The sequence below is a fragment of the Danio rerio genome, chromosome 7 (genome assembly GCF_049306965.1).
Source record: "Danio rerio strain Tuebingen ecotype United States chromosome 7, GRCz12tu, whole genome shotgun sequence".
Lineage (NCBI taxonomy): Eukaryota > Metazoa > Chordata > Actinopteri > Cypriniformes > Danionidae > Danio > Danio rerio.
In genome coordinates this window covers 57,948,275-57,975,497 of record NC_133182.1, presented here as the reverse complement: position 1 = coordinate 57,975,497, position 27,223 = coordinate 57,948,275, and the positions used below count along the sequence as shown (strand labels likewise).

General features: G+C 33.9%; 2 protein-coding genes across 51 annotated transcripts in view; one reads left to right on the top strand and one right to left on the bottom strand.

The window, feature by feature from the left end:
* Positions 1-27,223, top strand: part of adamts7 (a disintegrin-like and metallopeptidase (reprolysin type) with thrombospondin type 1 motif, 7) — a 610,954-nt gene that overhangs the window by 349,770 nt on the left and 233,961 nt on the right. The gene's annotated exons all lie outside the window — the stretch shown is intronic.
* myo9aa (myosin IXAa) overlaps positions 1-27,223 on the bottom strand; it is a 253,527-nt gene that overhangs the window by 103,533 nt on the left and 122,771 nt on the right. For 19 of the 50 annotated variants that reach the window (XM_073905946.1, XM_073905954.1, XM_073905968.1 and 16 more), the window contains exons 6-8: positions 16,289-16,342; positions 3,982-4,082; positions 3,062-3,188 (exon numbers count right to left, since the gene is read on the bottom strand). In XM_073905946.1, coding sequence (XP_073762047.1) covers positions 3,062-3,188; positions 3,982-4,082; positions 16,289-16,342 — 282 coding nt within the window. The remainder of the gene's footprint in view (positions 1-3,061; positions 3,189-3,981; positions 4,083-16,288; positions 16,343-27,223) is intronic. The other 31 variants (NM_001423815.1, XM_073905943.1, XM_073905947.1 and 28 more) reach the window with 3 other exon arrangements.

The window sequence follows — 27,223 nt, the reverse complement described above, 5'->3', positions numbered from 1 at the left end:
AGATGACTGACAGCGCAGTTTAAATGGTCTATTAATGATGAAGCAGTATGTCCAAAAGCTTGTCTACTTTTGTTACACACTAAGAATTGTTTATTTTTCTTCACCAGAACAGTGTGTATTTTTAGGGCGTAGTGTAAGTAGGTGAATGGTGACACAGCAGTAGCTTTCTAGTAACACTTAGACCTTGATTAGCTTGTTCAGGTGTGTTTGATTAGGGTTGGAGTGAAAGTCAGCAGGATTGCGGCTCTCCAAAAATGAAATTGGCACCTTTGATATATGTCATCAGGGCAAAAACAACAATTACACTCACAACGGATTACTTTGATTTAAACACGACAACTAAAACTTTGCTCTAAGAGCTAATTCCCATGTAGACAAATTCACCTATCTTTTTTTTAGACATTTTGTACATCTATTATATATTCAAAAGTTTCAGAATCAAAAATCCAATAGATTTTTACCCAGGTATTCCATGCAAACATGCCCACTGAATCAATGCTTCAGCCCCAGTAAAAATCTCAGGAAAACAAATAATCAATCCCTTATCATTTTAATCCCTAATCATTTCTTTAAAAAGCTCATCTGCATGGTTCTGTATACTGTAAGAAATCCACTAATGCTGTACTGACAACTATCACGGTGTTTCAGTGTCCTGTTATTTGAGGCTTGTAAACTTAGTAATCTTTAATCCTCCATTTTTTAATCTAAAAATGAGCATTTACTTTGCTTTATTTAATTAAAAATATAAAATTTGCCTAATAGCAGCATTTTGTGGAGCTGGAAACACAATATGTGACCCTAAACCAGGGATGCCCAAACTTTTTCTAATGAAGGGCCAACAACCAAACATGAATAAAGGGTGTTGGTTAAACTTGAATATACCAAACTGTTTTATATTCATTTTGCTATGCTGTAATTTCCTGATTTATTTGCTAATATTTAAAAACATATTTAAAAATGTTGCTTTATATTAACTAATGGTGGATTATTAATAATAGGATTATTTTTAATGTCTTATAATGAAAGTCTTCATTCATTGTCTTGTCGGCTTAGTCCCTTTAATATTCCGGGGTCGCCACAACGGAATGAACCGCCAACTTATCCAGCAAGTTTTTTCGCAGCGGATGGCTTTCTTGCCACAATCCATCTCTGGGAAACATCCAAACACACATTCACACACACACACTCATACACTACGGACAATTTAGCCTACCCAATTCACCTGTACCGCATGTCTTTGGACTGTGGGGGAAAACGGAGCACCCGCAGGAAACCCACGCGAACGCAGGGAGAACATGCAAACTCCACACAGAAACGCCAACTGAGCCGAGGCTCGAACCAGCGACCCAGCGACCTTCTTGCTGTGAGGCGACAGCACTACCTACTGCGCTACTGCCTCGCCTCATAATGAATGGCACCTCTGCCCTAGACCACAGAAAACCCATTGTATGGATAAAAATTATTGCTATTTAAATGCCAAAAACCTATAAATATTAAGTAAATAGTCCAGTGATGTCAATTTTTTTATTTCTCACTGTAAAGTTTTTATCAGTAATTTGCATTGGTAAGCACTTCAATCAGGCATGGGTTTTCTTTGGGTACTCCAGTTTCCTCCATAGTCCAAAGACATGTGCTATATGTGATTTGGGTAAACAAAATTAGCTGTGGTGTATGTGTATGTGTGCGTGTGTGTGTGTGAATCAGTGTGTATGGGTGTTTCCCAGTACTGGGTTGCTGCTGGAAGGGCATCCGCTGCAGAAAACATATGCCGGAACAGTTGGCGGTTCATTCCACTATGGCAGGGGTGTCCAAACTCGGTCCTGGAGGGCCGGTGTCCTGCAGATTTTAGCCCCAACTTGCTTCAACACACTTGCAAGATGTTTCTAGAAAGCCTATTAAGAGCTTGATTAGCTAGCCCAGGTGTGTCTAATTGAGGTTGGAACTAAACTTTGCAGGACACCAGCCCTCCAGGACCGAGTTTGGACATGCCAGCACTATGGTAACCCCTGATAAAAAAGGGACTAAGCCAGGGGTGGGCAAACTCGGTCCTGGAGGACCGGTGTCCTGCATAGTTTAGCTCCAACTCTAATCAAAAACACCTGAACATGCCAATCAGTGTCTTCAAGATCACTAGAAATCTATAAGCAGGTGTGTTTGATTAGAGTTGGAGCTGTGCAGGACACTGGCCCTCCAGGACCGAGTTTGCCCACCCTTGGACTAAGCCAAAGGAAAATGAAAGAATAAAATAGTTGCAACTCAGCCAAATATTGTCCAATCCTCCAAAGTACACATTAATGGAAATGATGTACAGTATATTCATCTTTCAGATGATATCTGAATCTCAAAATTGATGGTCACATATGTGTAAACGGGCTTTAAAGTGCACAATTTTTAAAAAAAAATCTTATTATAATTTCAGCATAAACTGCAAAACCACAAAATTATGTTTATATTGTATGTTCAGTTTATAGGCATCCAAAAAACTTGACAAAGTTACCTTTTCCAAAAGTGCAAAGAAAAAACTATTTTGTTTAACATGTTCAAATGTACAGTCAAGCCCAAAATTATACATCCCCATGGCAAAGTTCTGACTCCAAATTTACAAAGGGTATGAATCATTTTAGGTTTGACTGGATATATATAAAAAATGTGCTGGGCAAAGATTAATCTCAATTAATTGAATCCAAAACAAAAGTTTTTTTAAGTAATCTATTTATTACTTTCGCATGCAAAATAAAAGTTTGTTTTGACATAATTATGTATGTGTCTGTTTATTATATTTTGTTATTATATATGTAATACACACACATACATACATGCACTATTTGAAAAATTGCATAAACATTTAAATTATATATATATAATTTGCATACTATACATACATATTTAATATCTAAATATAAATCAGCATTTTGTCAAATATATGCATATACGTATGTATAAGTATGTAAAACAAACTTTTATTTTGGATGTGATTCATCACAATTATTCTTAGCTCGGCACAATAAAAAAAACTATTAATTTGAGCATACATTGTGATTTTGTGATGTTGTTTGTGTACCTCAAGCAGCTCTGATACTACTGGGAGAACCTCAGGATTGCAGATGTCAATGGAGTCATCCCGGTAGATCTTCTTCTTGTATCGGATATTCCCTAAATGAAGAATAGCTGATAGCAAAGAGAATATCCTGCAAAGAGGAAAACAAAAATCATGTTCCTGTGTGAGAGATACAAATGGATAGAAACACAATTATACCATTCATTCCTTTTTAGCAGGTAGTGTTTTTAACCATTTTTTGCTTAAATAATCCTGTTTAGTGAGACTTTCTTTTTTTCCATGAAGTACAGAAAGAAATATTTTAACAAATCTTACTGGTAATTTATTTCACATATGCAATGAATTAAGCTTTTAAGATTTAAAAACAACAACAAATATTATAAAATATGCAATTAGCCCATCCAAATCAAAACCATTTACCTACAGGGACTACCCATTTCTCCTGAAACTGCACAAAATCTTTGCAATAAACAGTATGGATTTACAGTAAGCTATTTCAGTGACTCTCTTCCCACCTAGTAATACAGTACAGCATCAACAGTGTATTCATAACAAAAATTTCTCAAAAGATCTCAAAAACAAATCTCTTAAATTCTCATGAATGTGATTGAAGCATGTCAAAATTTGCAAAGCTATCATATGATCTCAGGAGATTTAAAATAGAGCATTTTTTTAATGCTTTTTTTTTCTTTTTTGTAAAGTCTAACAGCTACATTTTTCTTCACTTTTATCTATCTGAAAATAACCCAAGATGTTAAAAAATAATAATAACAGCATTAGTTTTTTCTGGCCCAAAAAAGCAAAAAGTATTAAGTATTTTTTTATGTAAACTGTTATTTAATAGAATAAATATTTAACATAAGCACATAACTGCTGGAATCGTAAAAACTGTATGCAAAGCTGTGTGTTTTGGAGAAACTCACTGTTTACGCGTGGTGGGAAGGAAGCCCACCATCTCCATAGCCAGCTGCAAGCGCTCAAAGTCATGCTTAAGATCCTCCCCTTCCACTGTGAAGCAATCCTGCTGGTGTCCACAAGAAAAGGAAAGTTACCAGACCTCCAAACAATAAAACACCATTTTTATTCATCGTAGGTGGTTTGCTGTGCAAGGATTTTATTTAATGACTCCACTGCAGACATATGACAAAATTTAATAAATTGTGATAATGAACATGCTTAATATTGATATTGAGCACTTAAAAACACAACAAATAATTATTTAGCATTTTAAGTTTTAGTGTTTTAGTATTAAGTATTTAAGGGGTGTTCATAACAGCTACTTATGCTTAGAATTTTTTTTAGTTCATTATTTGTTCAAACATGAACAATACATGTTAATCTATTCTACTACATGCTGAGATATTGATTAAAAATTGTCACTATTATATGTCTTATTGTACTTAAATTGTGGGTTCATATTGCCATACGTTAGCAAAAGCATCAAAGTAGAACTCATTCCCTTTCAATGGGAGCCATCGACGAGCTCTGGTGAAACTGGTGTTGCAAATTTTAGACAGTGTGATAGTCAAGGAGAGTTTAAATCAGTAAACTTCATAGTAATAAGCTATGACATGGTTCAGGGCAACTTATTATTATTAGAATGTACAAGTCTACCACTTGAGAGGACTCCAGAGAATGCAGTCCAATAGAGTTTGATTATTGCCATAGCGGGTTTCCCAGTTTGTATTAAAGGCTAGGTTCAAATTAACATTAGTGTGAAGACCTGTGCTGCATCTGAAATTTAATACTTCTATATTATATTGTACGCTAAATACAGTATGTCCGAATTCATAGTATTCAAAAATCAGTATGTGAGAAGTTCCCAGATAACCTACAGTACTCCTTCAGAGGAGATTCTAAAGTGCGCATTCGATGAACGATATGCTATCCCCTGATGTTTAATGAGAGAATTCACCAACGAGAGTGAAGCGACGCAACTGACATCATGAGGCAAAACGGTTATCATGTCCACAAGACCACACTGTACTATGAGTTTAGGAAAATCTTCACTCTGATCGAGTTTTCAGGTCTCCTGATTTCAGTCTTCCTGATCATTTCAGTGTGCACAAACTGCATAGAAAAAAGCCTTGTGTTCATGTGGACAGGTCATTAGACAACCATTTAAATTACCACTAAATCCGCACTAAACAAACAGCTTTAAATAGATTTTTTAAGCATTGAGAGTGCTAATGGCAGGGCAGCTGGAGCAAATGACCCTCTCGCCGATGGCAGTGTGAACACTCTGTAACTCTATGCAATAACGCTCCAATAGTTAACATTAGTTAATCGAACTAAACTCCTAATGAAAACTACTAAAGCGTTTATTAAACTTAGGTGATGTTAATTTGCTAGTTAAAAATAATAATAATAAAATAATAATACATATATATATACATATATATATATATATATATATATATATATATATATATATATATATATATATATATATATATATATATATATATATATATATATATATATATATATATATATATATATATACATATATATACATAAATATATATATACATATATATACATATATATACATATATATATATATATACATATATATATATATATATATATACATATACATATATATATATATATATATATATACATATATATATATATATATATATATATATATATATATATATATATATATATATATATATATATATATATATATGTATATATGTATATATATATATATATATACATATATATATACACACACATATATATATATATACATATATATATATATATATATATATATATATATATATATATATATATATATATATATATATATATATATATATATATATATATATATATATATGGCCCATATATAAAAAACAATGTCAGTGTCAGTTTGGTTAAAAAAAAAATACTGTTGTATTTACTATAAATTACTATAGTATATTTTCATGGGTGCCTGATGAATGAAAACAGATCTATTACTTTTTTTTCTAGTTCTTTCTACCTTGCACTTTTTTGTTAACATTTATTTTTATTATTATATGTTAAGGATATTTCACATTGTGACTCCAATGCCTAATAAATAAATGGTTAAAATGAGTATAATTAAATAAAATATTCTTAAGAACAAAATATAATGTGTTTTTGGAAGAGCACTTGCATTGTGATGCTATTATAGTATCAAAATAATCTTAAAATCACAATAATATCGGGTAACACTTTATTTTGTGGTCCATTTGAGCATAAATAGACTTTCTGCTAAATATCTGTTGACACTGCTGCTAAACAGACATTTAACTGACTATAAGAAACTTTGCAAGTACATGTCAATTTACACTAACCCTAACCCCAACCTAACAGTCAACTTAAAATCTAATGAGAATTAGTTGGCACGTAGATGCATTGTAACTTAAATTCAACAAATGGACCATCAAAATAAAGTATGACCTAATATCATTTCTTGCAATTAATTTTGGTGCTATATATTTCCACGAAAAGATAAGATATCGTGACAGGCCTAAGCTCAACATTAACTAATGCATGATTAAAATCCAAAGTTGTGCTTGTTAACAATAGATAATGCAAAGTAGGTTAACAACAGTTATTTAACTTTAATAATACTTACAAAAGTTTACGAGGATGACTAGACACAGTAGTAAACGTATTGCTAATTTTTGTTCATGTTAGTAAATACATTAACAATAATTAATGGACCAGTATTTTAAAGTTAAATCTGACACCAATATAAACCTACTCTATAGTATCTGTTCAGAAAGCCCACAAATACTATGATGTCCTGTTTTAATTCTACCTGTTCCAGCACACCAACACTCAATTCAATTTTATCTGCTTGTATGCATTTACAGTAATGTCGAGTTGCTTTCGGGGGTTTTATGTGCTGCTGATGCTCCAGAGAGAATCTGTCAAGGTTTATTTGATTGACTCAGAGCACCATGTCATTATGAAGTTTGGTCAAAAAGGCAGGAGTTGCCATATTTTCTCTGGTTAAAAATGAAGTTGAATGTTGGCATATGCATGTTTTGCGCATGCAGTGGAAAAAGTCTGGGTGATCTGCTTTTAACATACAAAGCCTGGAAAACTGGCACATCAGCGATGGCAATAAGAAACGTAGCAATTTATGACTCGATTCATTTCATCAAATGGAACTGGATTAGAAAACAGCGAGGAAGAAGCTGTGGATCAACTCTACTATATCCAACAAAGAAAATCTGGATGAATCAATTTGCACTTGTTACTAATTCCAGCAAATAGAGCAACACATATTTTCCATCTGCAAGATATGAGTTTCTCAATGTGCAATATTAATACTAATTAGCGTAAAACTAACATTTTACCACACTTATCAATAATTACGACAACATCTCAGGTATTATTAAAGCAACATTAAAAGTACATTAAAGCTTATTTTTTTCTCATACATTACTATAAAGCAAAATAAAAGACATTTTTACTATGATTTACAACACATGCACTAAAATAACTTGAACAAGAAACATCTGATGGCATATCAAATGAAGAATCACAGTGAAGCTCCAAAAAATGTTCAATTGTTATTTGAAATACTTTTTTACTCTCCTTCAAACCACTAGTTTTTACTCAGTTGTCAAAGTTTTATTAATCTAAAATATAATAAAATTTTGAATTATGATCACTTATTCTTTTATGTATTTTTAACAAGAATAAATCTGTGGTTTTACAGATTATTTCCATGCAAGTTAAATGTATCACTGAAGCTGATGCCTTACTTTTTTCTGTTTTCTATGTATACAGATTGACTTTCATCAATTTAATCTAAAGGTAATCAAAACGCCATGTGCACAATGTCTTTAAAAAAAACAGGAAGAACAAACTGAAATGCAATTAAATTACCAATATTATGATCATTACCTCTTTCTATATATACAGTAAATATAGTGCTGTGATTCTACAATCTCTGAATTTAACAAAATATCAAGCATATGTTTGAACGTACACTCTAAAAATGATGTTTGCTGTTTGTTCAAACTGCTTATTGAAAATGAGCTGAAACAACAAAATTTTTGAGGGTGTTTTGGGGACAACTTAATTGTTTTATGCTCAATCCACTTTCATTTGTAATAACTAATACACTAACATAATTTCTTTATGTCGTCCTATGTCAAATCGATTGTGTGGAACCCAGCATTTTTTTTTTTTTTTACAGTGTATATATACACTCACCGACCATTAGGTCCAACTGCTTGTAACGCATATTTTAAATAAGGCAATCACATGGCAGCTCAATTTGCTTAGGCGCATAGACATGATCAAGATGATCTGCTGCAATTTAAACCGAGCATCAGAATGGAGAAGAAAGGTGATTTAAGTGACTTTGAACGTAGCATGGTTGTTATATTTCAGAAACTGCTGATCGACTGGGATTTTCATGCACAACCATATCTAGTGTTTACAGAGAATGGTCCGAAAAAGGGCAGAGCTCAGAGGAGAATGGCCAGACTGGTTTGAGCTGAAAAGCAACAGTAACTCAAATAACCACTTGTTACAACTGAGGTATTCAGAAGAGCATCTCTGAATGCACAACATGTGCAACCTTGGGGCAGATAGGCTACGAAAGCTGTGCTTTCATTTTGAAAAGTGATGCCCACAGACATCGTCACCAAGTATAAATCAGAGGTAAGACTTTCTCATGCATAGCAGTTGGCTTATGCATTATAGGCTTTAACATGAAACACACATTTACAGTTAGGAATGACCTCCCACTCTACTCATAATTCTCTCTTTATATATCCGTATATATGCCATATCCATCATACACTGTGATATAGCCACTTTCTCACTACCAATCAATCTGCTAGAGAATTTGTTTCAATCCAGCCGAATCCACCTCATTCGGGCGATCTATGACCGATTGTTTTGGCGCGGATCCGAGTGCGATAGCTGGATTCACAAATGCCAAACGAACCGCGCTAACTGGGCAAACAAGACAGGTTCTGAAACAAAAGTCTAGGTGTGAAAGCACCCTGGGACAACAATTCACACAGGTTGACCAAAACTGGATAGTAGAAGATTGAAAAAACGCTGCCTGGTTTGATGATTCTCGATTTCTGCTGTTACATTCAAAATGTAGGGTCAAAATTTGGCATCAACCACTTGAAAGCATGGATCCATGCTGCCTTCTACTAATTAAGCAGGTGGTGGTGTAATGGTGTGGGGAATATTTTCTTGGCACACTTTGGGCCCATTAGTACCACATCCGTACTAACCGTACTAATTATCACTGTACATCACTGTACTCACATAGCCTCCACAGTCACCAGATCTCAATGCAATAGAGCACTTTTGGGATGTGCTGGATTGGGAGATTCGCATTATGGATGTGCAGCCGACAAATTTGCAGCAACTCTGTGAAGCTATCATGTCTATTTGGACCAAAATCCAGGAATATTTCCAGAACCTTGTTGAATCTATGCCACAAAGGATTAAGGCAGTTCTGAAGGCAAAACCCGGTACAAGTAAGTTGTACTTAATAAAGTGGCCAGTGAGTGTATATGTGTAATACATATATACTACAGTGTGATTTAGAGGATTGGCTCATATTATCAGCCATCATACTTAGCGTTGAAAATATGAAAAGTTCTATAATTGCATTAATTTTGTAAAAAAACACAAGCCTATCAGTCCTGAATCCTAAAATTAGCTGGCATTTTTTTATAATGGCATCATCCCTAGTCGTCATTGCAAGGGCTGTCAGCACCTCCAACCGCTCTTTCACTACAGTTGTGCAAAGTGTTGTAAAGCAGGACCTCTGCCATCCACTGCGGTTGATTCCAGCTGGCAGAGAAACGGCTTCCTGCTCACAACAACGCAGTCAATTTTACACACACGTCCTCCCCGTAATGAGACAGTGTCTCCTTCATCGCCTCGCTTCATTACTGATGCCAAAATTATAGCATACCAGAGCAGTGGAAAGGCAAACAGTGCTGAAACTCTAGAAGCTTTATGGTTCAAACCAAATCCTGCCCATTTGTTTTCTCTTCTTCACATTTGGAGAGTCGGACATGTTTTAAAATGCTTTTTTCTTGTGTTAAATGATGTAAGACTTCTCAACCAAAACAGACTTGAGAAAACAGACAGACAGGTTACAATTTGAGTTTGAAGCAAGTTGACACTATATATGACATATTAGTGGTTAAAAGCTTGTACCTTTTTTATATTTTAAAAGAGGTCTTTCCATCAAGGAATTGGTTTGACAAAAGCACCATAAAACGTTATATTTGTATAATATTATAATTAATTGGCAACACTGTGGTTCATTGGTTAGCACTGTTGCCTCACAGCAAGGCCACTGGTTTGAGTCCCAGCAGGATCAGTTGGCATTTCTTTGTGGAGTTTGCATGTTCTCCCCGTGTTGGTGTGGGTTTTCTCCGGTTGCTCCGGTTTCCCCCACAGTCCAAAGACATGTGCTGTAAGTGAATTGAATACGCTAAATTGTCAGTAGTGTATGTGTGAATAAAAGTTTATGGGTGTTTCCCAGTGCTGGGTTGCAGCTGGAAGAGCATCCGCTCAAAACATATGCTGGATAAGTTGGCGTGTACATTGCAAAAAAGTGACTGGTTACTTAAAGCGAGTAAACCAATTGCCTTAAAAGCAACAAGGTAACTTTACAAAAATATTGTAAGTAAACCCAAACATGCGAACACGGGGAGAACATGCAAACTTCCCACAGAAATGACAACTGATCCAGCCGAGGCTCGAACCAGCGACCTTCTTGCTGTGAGGCGACAACACTACCTACTGCGCCACCGCGTCACCTAACTTGGAAATGTAAAGTTGAATTTATTGTTATAATTATGCTAATTGTACTCCTTTTTTTAAAGGCAACTAATCCTATTTTATAGTGTTGGAATATTTTAGCACGTCTGTTTTCAAATGATTTCTGTTATTATTAAAATATTACATATTTGGAGCTTCATTAATTCTATAAAATCTACAATTAAAGCCTTTGTAAGAGGCTAAATTATCATATGCACTTAGGCAGAAACTGATAAGATCAGGGCCTGTTGTGTGGACTTTGGGGGTTTTATGGTGTGGTCACATGTTGATTGGTCAGTTTGAATGTCTTGAATGGCTTTAGTCACATGGTCAAAAAAGATACAAAACAGGTGGTAAACTCGAGCTCTGTCTCTTTTCTTGCCCTCTCTTTTCCTGGCCTGCTTCTCTCCTGCTCTGCTCCTCTCCTCCTCTGGAGTCTATCTTCTCTGACTCTACTGCAATCAGGCTTTTGGGCCTGCTCTCTTTGTCTCTCTCTCCCTCCCTCTGTGTCTCCTCTTCTACCTCTGGTAACTTTAATTTTACATTTAAGCTGGGTACAATTTAGACCATATGTTTTATCATTTCATATTTTATCATTTTATACAGTATTTTGTTATTAATTCAGTTGTAACCATAGATAATTATTGTCATTAAATCATTCCATTTTTAAGTATTTGTGAATTACTTTTGATTTAACATCAACACTTAATTGTTCCATATAGCAATACAATACAATCATATAATATCAATGCTCTCCCACATTTATAGCTATTAATACTGTCCTTATTTCCGTTTTTGGTATGAGATTGCAGAAGAATGGTTTGACTAGAAATGTGCAGTTTTTTACCATCATGCTGATCACTTTTTAGTCACTCGGCAGAACAACAGTTCGAACTGCTGTGGTTAAAACCATTCTTACACCCGTGTTGGATTTAGAAGACAAACTGGAGTCTGGAAGAGCAGATTTATTATACTTATTAACTTATATTTACTGTACGTCACTTTTGCTAGATACAGAAAAAGTGGGGGGGGGTAGTGTTGGGGGTGTATTTATTAATATTTAATAAAGGTGTATTGACAAAAAGTGATTGATTTACTTTTTTTTTTAACTAACAGTTCCAAATTACAACTTAAACTATTTTTTGTAAAGTCAACTTGTTGCTTTTAAGGCAACTGGTTTACTCTCTTTAAGTAACTAATCACTTTATACCGTGTAGTTCTGTTATTTTTATTATCACATGACAATTAAAAAATCATTATAATATTGTAACTTTGTGTTAATCGCATCAGTTTTGAAAACAGCTGTTACTTAGTCATTTGACTGGACTTTGCGGCTTTGACACAATCTACATTGTAATAGCCCTATAAAATCAAACATGACTTGACCATGTTTTAGTTTAGTGCAGTCCTTAAAAAAATGATCTTGCATTCATCAATGAAGCAATTAATTAAGTCAAGTAACAGCACTGTAAAAAATGCAGGGTTCCACACAACTCCTTTATGTTGTCCCCACACAAATCAAAAAAGACAACTTAATTGATTTATACAAATTTAAGTGGATACAACATAAAACAATTAAGATGTCCAAAAAACTCAAGAATTGTCATCTCAACTTATTTTAATTAAGTAGTTTAAATATGCAGCAAAAGTCATTGTTTAAGTAATTATATTTGTAGTAGTACAACATATGTTTTATATATAGTACAATATAGTAGTATTTATATTAGTCATACGTATATTTTTGTGTTGTTTTTCATCCTCTATACATGAATAAATAAATTTCCATTAATGTACCGTTTGTTCGAATTGAACATTTTTTACCAGAAGTCAAAAAAAAAATAATAAAAAAAAATATATATATATATAGAGAGAGAGAGAGAGAGAGAGAGAGAGAGAGAAAATTGTCTTTAAAGATCTTAGAAACTGCACATTAAAAAAATGAAATTTTTTTTTGTTTTGTTTGTTAATCACAAGAAAACATCAAGCATTAAAATAGATAACTTAAAAGTAGTTAAATAAAATTAATAAATAATAATACTAATTATTAAAAAAATATATAACAATAGAAAATAATATAACAAACAAATAAATATATAATAAAAATTTTAAATAATGAATAATAATAATATTAATCATAATAATAACAAAAATGTATTCTAATCTAATATATAATATAATATAATATAATATAATATAATATAATATAATATAATATAGATCATATTAATAATCGTAACAACAAGAACAAGTACAACAATAATAATAATAATAATAATAATTATTATTATTATTATTATTATTATTATTATTATTGTTGTTGTTGTTGTTGTTGTTGTTGTTATTGATGCAAACTGTTGACCTCCACTATGTATACTCTCCTGGGGCAGTCAAAAAAAAAAAAACACACACAAATAAAAAAAAAACAATCAAATAAATATAATATTAGCAAAGACATTAGTATAGCAAAACATTTTTAGCATCATTAATACATTGCTCAGTACTTTCATGCATTGTTTCCTCATTATGCAAAGATTGACAATAAATAGCAACTTGCATGTAAAGACAAATTAAATTATACATTTACACTGAAGCATATCAAAACAAGAAGCACTAATTAGCCACAAAAATGATGGCTTCATATCCAAACATCCACAGCTTGACACCCTTGATAGAGAGAGCAAGAAGACACACCACCAACAACCAGGAAAACAACATCATAAAAACAACAATCATGCCACCATTATACCCCTGCTGATTTGGTCACTGGTTTGTGTGATGTTTCCTTGTAGTGTATTCATGTTTACCTCAAAACTTGTACAATTCTGATTAATCTAAAATATGTGGTCTTGCATGACTTCAGTGGTATGAAAAAAAAAAAAAAAAAAAACAGCATCGCAATCAGATCTCCATTCATGACATGGAGTGACAGAAAAAAAAATCTGTTTCCTGCATTTCTAAGGAAAATAAGGAAATGTGCTTACTTTATTTATTTATTTGTTTATTTATTTTCATTATTTATTTATTTATTTACTTAATGTTTGTTGTCACAAAGTGTGACATTAATTGATTGTATCATATATTTTTTTCCTTTCATTTTACGTTTTATTTACATTTTAAGTTCCCCATTAAATTCATTGATGGTTTATGACTATATGCCATAGATATTGATTTCATTACAAATTCACTTGATCAGTTTAACTGCACAATTCTAAGTCCTCTGTATTATGTGTGATAGAAACGTTTATAAAAAAAACTATTGTATGCAATCTTCTACACCTTATTGAGAGTGCACTTTATAAACAAGTAAAAAAGTTACATTAGTAACACTATTTATTAAATAACTATTATTCACATTTTAGTATATATGGACTAAAAAATGCGTTGTTGTAACCAATATCAATCCGATATACATATTTTATTTTTATGTAATGTATTTTTTGATCAAATATAGAAATCAATCCATAGGATTTTCTTTTTGTTAATAACCCATTCTAACAAAATTACTCACAGCCAATTCTGATACTAATATATCAGTCATATGCTACTATACAGTCCTAGCTACTTTTTTTATGCATTAAGTTAATTTTACTAAACATTGACTGAATTCTTTCAACATTATAAGAGTGGCACAAAAGAATATACGATATGACAATCTTGAAAGGTAATTTTTGCCATTCAATCTTTTTGCAACAAACATTTATTTGACATTTTATATTGTTTTAATTTTCCCAACCAACAACTACTGCTTGTTAACTTATTGAATTAGTATATTAAATTAACAATGAATTAGAATATAATTGAAGAGTATCAGACCAATTAAAAATACAAATAAATGAAAAAATTCAAAGTTTATTTAGCGTGTGCAAAGAACATGGATTTATACTTCATTAGAGAAAAATAGATTCATATAAATAAAAAGCACAAAATTCTGATAATTTTATATTATTTCATGCACGGTTTATATAGTTAAAGGTTTAGGGCCCGATCATACACCTGGCGCAATGTGGCGCAAGGTGCCACGCAATTGTTGTTTGCTTGTTTCAGCTTGGCGCAAGAGTCGTTTTGGCATTTTCCGTTTAACTGTTTTCTTGCTAGTGAAACACTCAGTTTTAAATAGCAAATATGCCATGGCGCGGCGCAACTGACTTAAAGGGAATGGGAGATGAGACTCTGATTGGTTTATTCTCAAAACACACCTGTAAATAATTAAGGAAATAAACTCAACCCTTTTAGACCATGCGTCGCGGCGCAAAGCGGATTTTTTATTCTTATATTAGCAAAAGTGGATTATGACATACCCTTAATGCGTTTACGCCCTGCGCTTTGCGCATGGATTTTCAAAAATAGAGCCCTTAATGTGTGAAAAATTTATGTACTTCATTTCTGGTAAGAGTGTCCTGTACAACTTTTAAAATGTAGCAAATACATTTCTGCTTGAGGGTTGTAGCTTTAGACTGATGTATAGTTTGTCAAGAAACATCTAATGACATGTTCAAAAACAGCACCCCTGTGCATCCATTAAATAGGTTCCAATACTTTTTTTGCAATGATACTGCTATAACGGACCAATGAAATGTATTGGTACACTCAAAAAATTAGTTCTACTTGTTCAAACTACTTACTTAAAATAAGCTTAAAAAAACAATTCTGAATTTCTTTTGGGCAAGCTTCATTGGTTTGTGTTGAATCTTCTTAAACTAATTGTGCTAACTTAATGCATTTGTGTTGGGAAAACATGAATAATTTTTTTTTATTTTTTTTGCAGTGCATTGTACACTCACCAGCCACTTTATTAAGTATACCTGTCCTTGTTGAACCACCTACCTTGTTATATCTATGCCACAATGGATTAGGGAATTAGGTGTACCTAATAAAGTGGCCAGTGAGTGTATATAATGTCTTATAAATTATTATGAGTCTAATTAAATGTAGGTACCATGACAACACCAGTTTTTAACCCAATTAAATCTCAACCTAGTTGAGACTGGTAGCACGTCTGTATCAGCAGCACAAGTCTAAGATATCAACTTTACATTTGTAGCACCCTCCCAATGCAAATAAAGCTTGTTTGCACGGTTTCTTATCGCTCCTTTCCAATCGACTACAGTGTTTACTTGGCAAAAGAGATCTGACCGCGATGCCCAGAGTTCAGGCTATTAATAGAAGCAGAAGAATTACATGACGCCAGATCAGGGAACACCTCAAAAACACAATGACCAAACACCAAAGCACAGCCTAAAAGAAAAGCCGGCGAGATGTAGTGAGCGCTAATTACATCCCAAACCACACACACAAACACAAACACACACACACACACAGAGAGGATGGGAGTGGTGTGCTGTGTGAGGGGAAAACTATGGAAAGTGATTTGTGGAGCCAGCGACACGTCTCTGTACAGCAACGACACAATATTTCAATACTGACCGGTTCATTCTCATAGTAATTTCCCCAGTGCGGCCTGTGAGGTTTCTTTGTCATCTGGAAGTAAGGTATAGATGGGATTAGAGCAACATTCCACACTGTGCCTGCTAAACACATGCCGTTATAAAAATGAGAGAGCTAAAGCATTATGGGATATAGCCACATGCTCTTGGTTATAAACACTGAGGTTATGTTTGGAATGGGATACTGCTATACTACTCATACTAATTTTTTAGCATGTACACAAAATAGTGTGTATTTTTAGCACGTATAAGCTTTCATTTTTATTTCCTTTCTAAAGTATTATTTAACTAGAGTTTTTCTAAAGCTCGGCATAAGATTATTACAAGATAAGGAATCGCATATTCGACAGTTGAAATCAGAGCTATTAGCCCTCCTTTGTACACTGCCTGACAGAAGTCTTGCCGCCTATGCAAGTTTTGGGAACAACAAATAATAAATTGACTTCTAGTTGATCATTTGGTATCAAAAGTGGCTTATATAAAAGGCAAAGGCCTCTAGATTATGCTAATTTTACCAAAATCAAATATGATCATGCCTTGATTTTTAATGTTTTAATTAGGACAGTAAGGTCTGACTTTGCTTAGACAAAAGTCCTGTCACTTAACAGAAAAAATGTCCAGTATAAAATATAAAGTCATGGTGCAGTGGAAAAGAATGAATATTGTGTATGACTCCCATGAGTTTGGAGGACTGCATCCATACATCTCTGGAATGAAACAAATCACTTATTAATAAAGTCATCTGGAATGACAAAGAAAGCGTTCTTGCAGGACTCCCAGAGTTTATCAAGAGTCTTTGGATTCAGCTTACCAATAATACTTAATCTGCTAAATAATGTTCATGTCTGGTGAGTGGGCTGGCCAACCCTGGAGTGCCTTGACCTTCTTTGCTTTCAGGAACCTTGATGTGGAGGCTGAAGTATGAGAAGAAGAGCTATCCTGCATATATATGTGCAGCATAAATGTCTTGATACCTCAGGCTGTTGATGTTGCCATCATCTCTCGCACACCCCCATACTGAATGCAACTCCAAACCATGATTTTTTTCTTGACTGATTTCTGTGAGAATCGTGGATCCATGTGGGTTCCAATAGGTCTTCTGCAGTATTTGTGATGTTTGGGATGAAGTACAACAGATGACTCATCCGCTTCCACTTTTCCAAATGATTAACTAGAAGTTATTATTTGGTGCTCTTACAACTGGGATCAACAGACTTTTGTAACGTACTGTATATTTTTTTTCTTCATTTTTTGTTTAACAGAAATTTTTTTATTCAATACATTTATAAACATGATAGTTTTAATAACTCATTTCGAAGAACTGATTTCTTTTATCTTTGCCATGATGACAGTAACATAATATTTCACTAAATATTTCTAAAGATACTAGTATTCAGCTTAAAGTCACATTTAAAGGCTTAACCAGATTAATTAGGTTAAACAGGCAAGTAATTAGTTAAATCATTGTATAACAGGGGTTCGTTCTTTAGATAATAAAGAAAACAAATACAGCTTAAAAGGGCTAATAATTTTGACCTTAAAATTGTTTTTTTTTTTTTGTTTTTTGTTTTTTATTTAAAATCTGCTTTTATTTTAGCCGAAATAAAACAAAAGAAATAAATATTAAAAGAAATACTGTGAAAAATTACTGAATCTGTTAAACATCATTTGGGAAATATTTAAAAACAAACAAAAAAAGATTCATAAGAGGACTAATAACTGACTTTAACTGTAAATAAAAACTGGATTAAACATTTAGTAAATTCTGAGCTCTGTGAAGTTGGCAGTATGCTAGTATCCCATTCCGACAAGACAAAAACACAAAATGTACTTGATTATGACAAAAGCTGGCACACAATGAGATGAAGAGAGACAGGTCCTGGAACAGGTTATGTGAAGATTTAGGATATTTAAGATTTTGTTTTCATAACCGTAAGGAAGATAATATTATCCTTAAGTAAATATTTATAAAGAATCTAATCAACTTTAAAAGGTACATTACTGTCTAGTAGCTAACCTGATATGTTCATTTTTAATTTAAATGATAAAGCTATAATGATATACATTTCCTGATTATTAGTTCACGATATACTGCACAAATACATTTACAGAATGTTTTGTAGAAAACTTTACAATAGTTTGTTCATTGTCACTCAACTAACTTAAAAAGTTACTTTAATATTCAAACATCAAGTGCAACTTATTTGCCTTTATGATTCATCAGTCTAATTACTGAAAATAACTTTTATAAAGAAATATTATCTAACTGTCTTAATTTTCATATATAGAAAATCACGGGTGCACAAACTCAGTCCTAGAGTGCCGGTGTCCTGCAAAGTTAAGTTCCAATCCCAATTAGACACACCTGGGCTAGCTAATCAGGCTCTTTCCCAATTGCGTTCTCATGGATCGCAGTCTTGCCAGGTCACCTCGGAAGAATGAACTCGGGAGGGCGTGAGAACATGGAACGCATCCTTTGAGAAATGAGATGCTGCGTTCCTCCTGATGGTCACATGACCTTCACTCGGTTTTAATGGAAAATAATTAAATCATTACAGCATAAAAACCTTACAAATATACTTTGTACAATACAAATAAAGCTGATTTTTAATACAAATTTCAGCAAATAAACAACCTTAATGTGATTTTCATTTAAATATATACTTCTACTGTCTCATTTAGGGAAACTTCTAAGATAAATAACTTATATCTCTGAACTTTAATAATAAACAGGTATAAAATGCTGTGGTTCCTATCTCCTTTTTTTATTTTTATAATCAGCAGCAATGACTTCTGTGTGAGCTTTGCACTCAAGTCTGCATCAACACATCCTCAATATCAAGAACACATCTGGGAACTTTCACGCTTCCTCTGTTCTTGCAGTCTTGAGTTTTGGAACTGAACTTTGGCAGTTGATGATGATGTTCCATGAGAACACAAGGGCGCAAGATCACTGAAGAACACATACTAAGAAACAGCTTTCTAGAAACCAACCAGCCTCAACTAACCTGCAAGGATGAGCTAAAATCTGCAAGACACCGGCCCTCTTTAACAGAGTTTGGGCACCCCTGGTCTAAATATTAAGTTAATCTTGCTTTTTACTGATTTTATTAGTTGCTCTTTACTTATTAGCAGATTAAATTTTTATTTTATCTTATCAAATGCACTAATAATGTTCATGAAAAGAACATTTTTGTGAAGTGTGGAGAATCAAATAGCATTCATTATTTAATCTTGCGTAACAAAAACAGTTTGACAGTTAGCAAATCAAAACAACTTGCTAAACAGAAACTAGAAACCACAGTCAAAACGTTTTCTGTAGAAGTTTTGTTTTTTTTTCCATGAGAATTCTCCGCATTTTTTGAGGCCTTGAGACATAAGAGACGGAAGTTAAGAAAGAGCTACTATACTGGTACTTTGCAAAAATGACAAGAATTCACACCTCTAAAGTTTCTTCCTTATTAAGTTTCTCGGCTCACTGGAGCGTTCAGGTTTATGGCAGTTCTAAGAAACCAAATAACTTGATATTTTTCAGTTTTGCCCTCTTGAATTTGTAACTGTGCAGAGGAGATTGTGCGTGCAGCCAGATGGACACACAAAAATCAGGGATATATAAAAAAGAAAAACTACTGCCTGGACACAGAGATTCCTCTGTATGTGGAAATTCAAGACCTGCACTAGTGAGCACCACATACTGGTAAAAAATAATGAGTAGGAATGAATCACAATATTAGTCCAAACAGTGACTACAAGTTTTAATATTGATGATTTAATAGCTGTAGATTGCTCAAGCAAATTAGTTTGATGTTAGAAACAGAAACGCAGACCTGACAAATGAAAACACACACATGCATTAACAAAAGCTTTGTTGATCTTTCCGAACATTTAAAAAGATACTCCACCAAAAATTGTAACAACCTTATTAGTCATTCTTCTCATGCTAACTCATTAGAATAATTAGCCCTCCTTAATTATGAGCTACCTGTTTAATTTTTATCCCAATTTCTCTTTTTTCAACACATTTCTAAATCTGAGTTTTAATAAACTAATTTCTAATTTTTATCTTATATAAAACAAATAAAATATTAATTGTTAAATTAAGTAAAATTTTTGTGTTAACTATTCCTGTTATCTGTTCCTATTCCTGTATTAAATAGGGAATGAGATAGAGATAGAGTCCATTTATCTCAAGTGCATTTACCCTTAACAACTGATGCATTAAATACAACACAAAAACGTTTGAAGGTAAGCTATATGTTAAAAGTTGATGAATCATTGAATTCAGTAATAAAATAGTAGGTTTGTTAGAGGAAATCCAAACATTTAAATTTTTTAAAACTAAAATACATATGCTGTACATCATGCTTGACTCCTGTTCCTTCCAATAGTTTTGACAGTGAATTGACATACAAAAACCGACCACACCAGAATATTTGCCCATATGGAGAATTATAAGAGAAAACTTATTTAAATACAAATCTTAGGCCCAATTTACACTGCCACTGTGACCCAATCCCGATTGTTTGCTCATATGTGAGACAAATCGAATCTGTCCTATGACCGTGTAAACACGAGAAAAAAAAAGAAAAAAAAAAATGCATGCATTGGATAAACAGAGATCGGTTTCAGGCCTCCTTCATATGTGGACATACTGTAAATCAGATATGTGACAATGAGACTATCATGTAAATAAGCAGATCGGATTTATTAAGGCATTCATTTTTGTATGTCATCTTTTTTCGTACTCCACGGTTTAATGATATAGAAGGAGGAGCGTGTGTGTGCTCATCCTAAAACGTCAGAGCCAATGTTCCTCATTAAAGCCCGCCACAATTTGCTCCCACCAGATCCGAGATCTCTCTTGTACCCACAAATTCCTCTATATGGTGGAGGACACCATATATAAACCATAGGTGCAAGCTGCGATGACAACCCTTTCCCTCATCCTCCACCTCAAAATCATTTTAAAGTTGGGCGAACTTCGCATATTCCACAGAGCTAAAAGCAGGACAATCTCTTCTATTATGGCTAGTGTGGCACAGATGCTAGAACCCGCCCTTATGCATGGGCAAGGTTGTAAATTGTATGGCATGTACACATAAATCAGATTTGGGTCACAATTAAAAGAACATGTAAACGGACAGGCCAAAAAATCAGATGTAGGCAATGAATCGGGATTGGGCATCAAGACCTGAGTGTAAACGGGGCTATAGACACAATTCAGATGTTTTGTGGTGTTTGTTTGGTGTTGTTCAAAGAAATGTGTGAAAATCCTTTATTCAACAACCATATGACCCTGTAAAAATCATTATTGTCATACTGCACCATAGCACTGATTTTACCAAGAAATGCAAGTCAAATGTATAAGTATGTTTTTAAAGTTTCACAAAAATTCAGGCGGAAGCATATATTTCCAATGAGCTTGCGAATGTTATGCTTGACTTGTGTTATTTATAAAGCATCAGATTGCTTCATAACCTGGGGTCTGTTCTCCGTACCTCGCTTAAATGATCTAAGATGATTTGACAGATCTTGAAATCTTGACAACTAATCTGTGGCTAATTTCGTTCTTTAAACAAGTTTGCGAATCACATGACATCATGTGATTAATATTTAATTATTCATGAAAGCAAAATGACATACAATGCATAGTGAAAGGTTTGTTTAAATTAATATCCAACACTTTTCCACATTTGTTTTGGGCTGCAGGATTTACATTTTCATGTATTAATAGCATTTAGCAATTTATTTAGTTTTGATTATCTTTATTATAGGAGCCTAGGCCTATTCGAATTTTTTTTAATCGGTGTAATAACTGGATGTTAAAATAATTTTGCATCAAAAAAGCCTATTGATATTGGTAAAGTGGTCTGCAACTATTGCCAAGCATTAAATCACCAGGGGCCTCATGTACGAAGACTTCCGTTGAATTCATACTAAAACATTGCGTACACACAAAGCTTTAAATGTGCGTACGCAGTAAAAAATTTAGATGTATGAATTTGTATGCTGAATCACACGCATATTCTCTTTGTACATCCGAATTAACGTGAAACTGAGTGTAACATGCAAGAGGTCCCAGCTTCCATCCCCGTATGAATATGCTAATGACTCTACGAACGAAGAAGCAATGGCAAAAGCAAGCAAAAAGAGAAACTTTGAACAGAATGTGAATTGGAGGTGCGCCTATCGGAGGTAGAATGGAGAAAAACTGTGTTATTTGCAAGTTAGTCCACCGAAATTAATAACAAAAGAAAAAAAATTGTGTGGGGAGTTTAGCTGACGCGGTATCGCAGCGGGTTTTTGTTGGAAACCTCGTTGTTAGACACCTCGCTGGAATGAGCTAATAGAGAGATAGTTGAGCAGACTTCAGCAGCACGAGTTGCGAAGCTCATGTAGCGCATGGCATCATTTTGGCATCATGTTTTTATCACGAGGAACACAAGTAGGAATCATTAATAAGTGTGTGCATTATGTTAAGTGCATTAAGCATCACATATTATTTGCACATTTATTAAATGGATATGTTTCTGATTCACGTATGCAAAGTCCATCTTCAAATGGCGCCTTTACAGCAATGTGCATGCAGTCGATCTCTCCGATTACATTGGGAAAACCGGCGATCGCTGCAAGTTGCGCTTTAATGTTTGGCTGGTCAACTGCATGGTATGGAAACCTTATATAATTGTTGAAATGCGGATGATCCCGTCTCATACAGCTGATATTGCACGACTCAAAGATACTTCGTAGTCTGCAATTTAACATAATTGCCTCTATGAGTCACCAATGGAAATAAAACAAACACACACAAGAAATGCACGTACGCCAGACATGAAGTTGCTGTGGAGCAATGCACATTGTCACGTTCATTTCATTGTTAGTAAATCCAAACGTGAGTGTGAAACCTGGAGTATGCAAAGTTTTCGTGCATATGCAGTGTTGATACATGAGGCCCCAGAATATTACCCGTCAAAACATGTGCATGACTGCATAAATTCTTATTCCCTAATTTTTTTTATTTTTTTTAAATTGTGCATGTCTATTATCATACAAAAATTGTACTAAAGCTGGGTCGGTACCTTAAAATAGTACGTGGTTGTAAAAGGTTCATATTAATAAAAATTCTCTTTGAATGCCTTAAGGAGTATAACCATGTGACCGTTTTTGTACTTCTTTAGTACAAAAACTTTTTTTAGACAGTTTAAGTGGAGATTACATAAGTTTGAGCATACGTTGAGCATACGTTTATATATATTTAACTATTTACTATTTACCAAAGTATTTATAACTGCTACTGTACGAAAATATTAGCATTCGGTACATACTTTAACTATTACCTTTGCTTGAAAAAACCTGATCTAATATTGTTTATATGAAATAAGCTGCTGCTCCTGAGCAGGTTTGAGCTACCCGAACTGTTGCTTTGACAAAATCTCTTGGACGAGTTTCGAAGAACGAAACAATCCTTGATCATGTCAAATCATCAATAACCAAATCCAGCTAACTGAGTAATCCACGCAACAAGAACGGACTCCAGTTCTAGATCTGTTCCCCTACATACTGTAACACAGCCAGAAATGAGCTGTCTAAAAACCTCTGTGATCCACAGAAGTGAATTCAAAAGCATCAGGGACTGGCACAGCATCAGGGTGAGCAAATCGTAAGAGAATTTCACATTTTTGGGTGGAGTATCCCTTTAACGTTTCGTGAGACCAAAAATACATTTTCACACATACAACGGAATGAACATCTGCATGCAAGAGCACTTCACACAGAAACAAAAGCACGAGGCAGGTGTGTGTTATGGAAATGAGGGGCATGTTAGAAGCACAGGGGCTGCTTTCTGTGGCGGGATTAGGTTTTAAAGCGGCTCTGTGTGTGAGAGCACTGGGCCAGCTGAAAGGAATGAACTGTGGAATCTGTTTCCTCCATTCTCTCCTCCTTCCTGTTTGCCCAGCGAGAGAGTGAATCCCGTCAATGGGTCTGTTACGGCCTCAGAGAGCAGCTGCCTGACACGCACTCATGACAAAAACTGACTCCACATGGGACACACCACAAATAATGCTGGCATCCAAATTTCTCAACAAGTGTGCGTTGACTTCTCTAACAGCATAGCCTTTACAGTTTGCACCACAGACCTGACTAGGGTGTCATGATGAGCAACGTTGACAGTAACTGTAAAAATTCTATGTAGATATGTTAACACTGGACATATGATATTCGTTTAGTGCCAATTAACATTCAACAAGTCGGTGGCAGGATTGCACCTTAACGCTGGTTGCCACCCATCACGAAAATATGAGTACAATGCAATGTGTAGCGATTACTGCCACACACAATCATGCTGGAGGATGTGACACACAAAAGCAAGACAATCTATTTTCTTTCACAACATGTTTGATTGTATTTTTGGCATAGATTTGAGACATAGACATAGATTTTTTGACAACAAAAAGAAAAATTAAAGTATCCTCCAGACAGACTTTTTGTATACTTGTGTAGTTCCTCTAACATTGATATTTGGACTAATTAGTTCGTCAAAATGTTGAATTTGACTGCTTACATTATTATGATTTATATCATTATGAACATTTCTGCTGATATCATTAATGTGGCCATATTTACTGTGTTGAGAAAACAAGATATCATAAAAGCCCAAATCCTGACACAGTGAAAGTCCATAGCCTTTTATCTGAGCAAGTCATTTACACCCTGTTTACACCTGGACTTAACCTCTTAGGACCCAATGTGTTTATTAAATGCATTTTTAAATTATCTTTGCTATTTGGGCTTATTGGAATCTAATTAGAATAAAACCTAAGTATCATCTTTCGATATGATGTACTTTTAGAGAAAAATTATGTCCTTATATGTGGACTTTTGGTCCGAATTTTCATAAAACACTTTTTCCTGACTGTTTTTAATGCATATATTTTATTTAACATAATTTGACCATCAGAGAGTAAAAACTATTTTTTTTCCCCATTTTGGACAGTTAAAAATAGTTCTTGGGATATTTCATGAGCTGCAAAACAGTTGCAGGATGACACTGTATGTCTGTAATAAAATATAAAACACTCAAAGTATTTTAAATAGCCACTTCAGAGCTAAAATGGGCTGTCCACGTATGTGGCCAATAAGCTCTAGGAGGTTAAAGGAACAGATCAACCTAAAATAACTCTAATGGGGCATTTACACAACAACTTTTCAGCCAAAAACGGGAGTATTTGTATGCATTTTGGCTAGAGCTGCATAATATATCATTTCAGCATCGATACCGCAATGTGGTCATTCGCAATAATCACATTGCAAGCATATGCAATGCTGAAGTCTGGGTATAAATGACCATTTTGGAAAATATTTAAAAAATTGTACCATTTGACAAATTACTAAAGACAAATTTTATTGAATTGTTTATAAAAACAAAGACTATGAAGTATTATTTTACTATTATTTGATCTCATTACTGTCGCGATGGCAAGCAGATGCTTTGTTTTTTAATTTTTTTATTTAAAAAGCGCATTAAAGCTTAGATACAACCTAAAAGATGACAATACAACACTTATTATCACAATAATCAGCACTTTTAATAGTTTATTTTACAGACTTTTAATATGTTGTTGTTCTATTGGAGTTTTCATTCCAAAATGGCTGCCGCGCCCTCTAGTGACTGTTTTCCAAGTTACCGTAGAGTGTCGCCTCTTGGTCATTCTAAGCTCTTTGTAGATAGTATGTTCACACCATGTCCCAACTATACATGAAGCAGCAACGCATCATAAGATAAACTGTATCTTTTTCTTGTTAAAACGACTTTCTTTTATTTTATTTTATTTCTTTTATTTATTCTTTTTTTTTTTTTTTTTTTTTACATTAATTTTATTTCATTATTATATTTACTACAGCATAAACTAAAAGACAATTATCCCCTCAGGTACAAGGTATGTTTTTTTTTTTTACAATACCAATATTTGAACGAGACATATATTGTCATTATTATAGAAAGCAGCAACAGATCACTTAACTCTAAACTTGATAAAAAAAAAAGGAAAAGGTTTGAAAATGAAAGTCAGTGCAAAATCTTCATTATCATCATATGTACTATTAATAGTGCTAAATTGGTTTAATATGCATCAATTAGATTACAACCCTAACCATTTCATTGGGAGTGCAGTGCTGATATTTAAATTAATGGATAGTATTTGCTTCTGTTGTGTTGCGTTATGATTGGTGAAGACAGCCAAATTGTTTGTTGGTGGAATCTTGTAGCGTCAAGTGTAATTAGGACACAATGTTAGAGAGATGTAGACTAAAGACAGTAGAATAATCACTACGTGATAATGTTCATGATGCTCAAATGTTTACTAACACTTGATCAGAAAAGTGTTGATTTACTTCACATTACCTGCAGGGAATTGACAATGATCTCTACATGGCTTGTGCTGGCATGTATGCAGAATTTGCAGTGTGTGTCTGAGATGCATCATACCCACACTGTATGTTTCAAAATGTTTACTAACACTGAATCAGAAGAGTGTGGATTTACTTCACATTACCTGCAGGGAATTGACAATGATCTCAACGGCTTGTGTTGGCGTGTATGCAGAATTTGCAGTGTGTGTCTGAGATGCATCATACACAAACTGAAAATTATACATACATACATCGTCAATTCCCTGCAGTTGCTGTTTACTAACAAGCTGACAGCGCCAAATACTTCCCTGGTACTGTATATGTAGTACAGCATTTTAAGTCATTATCATGAATGTCTAAATGCAGATCTTTTTGAAAACGTTGTTGTGTAAACAGGAAACTATATAAAAACTTCTCTGTCTTGTAAATGTAGCCCGAACTCATTGTTTACACACACTAAATGGAATAACCAGGAGAAACCAACTTTAACCAAAAAAACTAAATA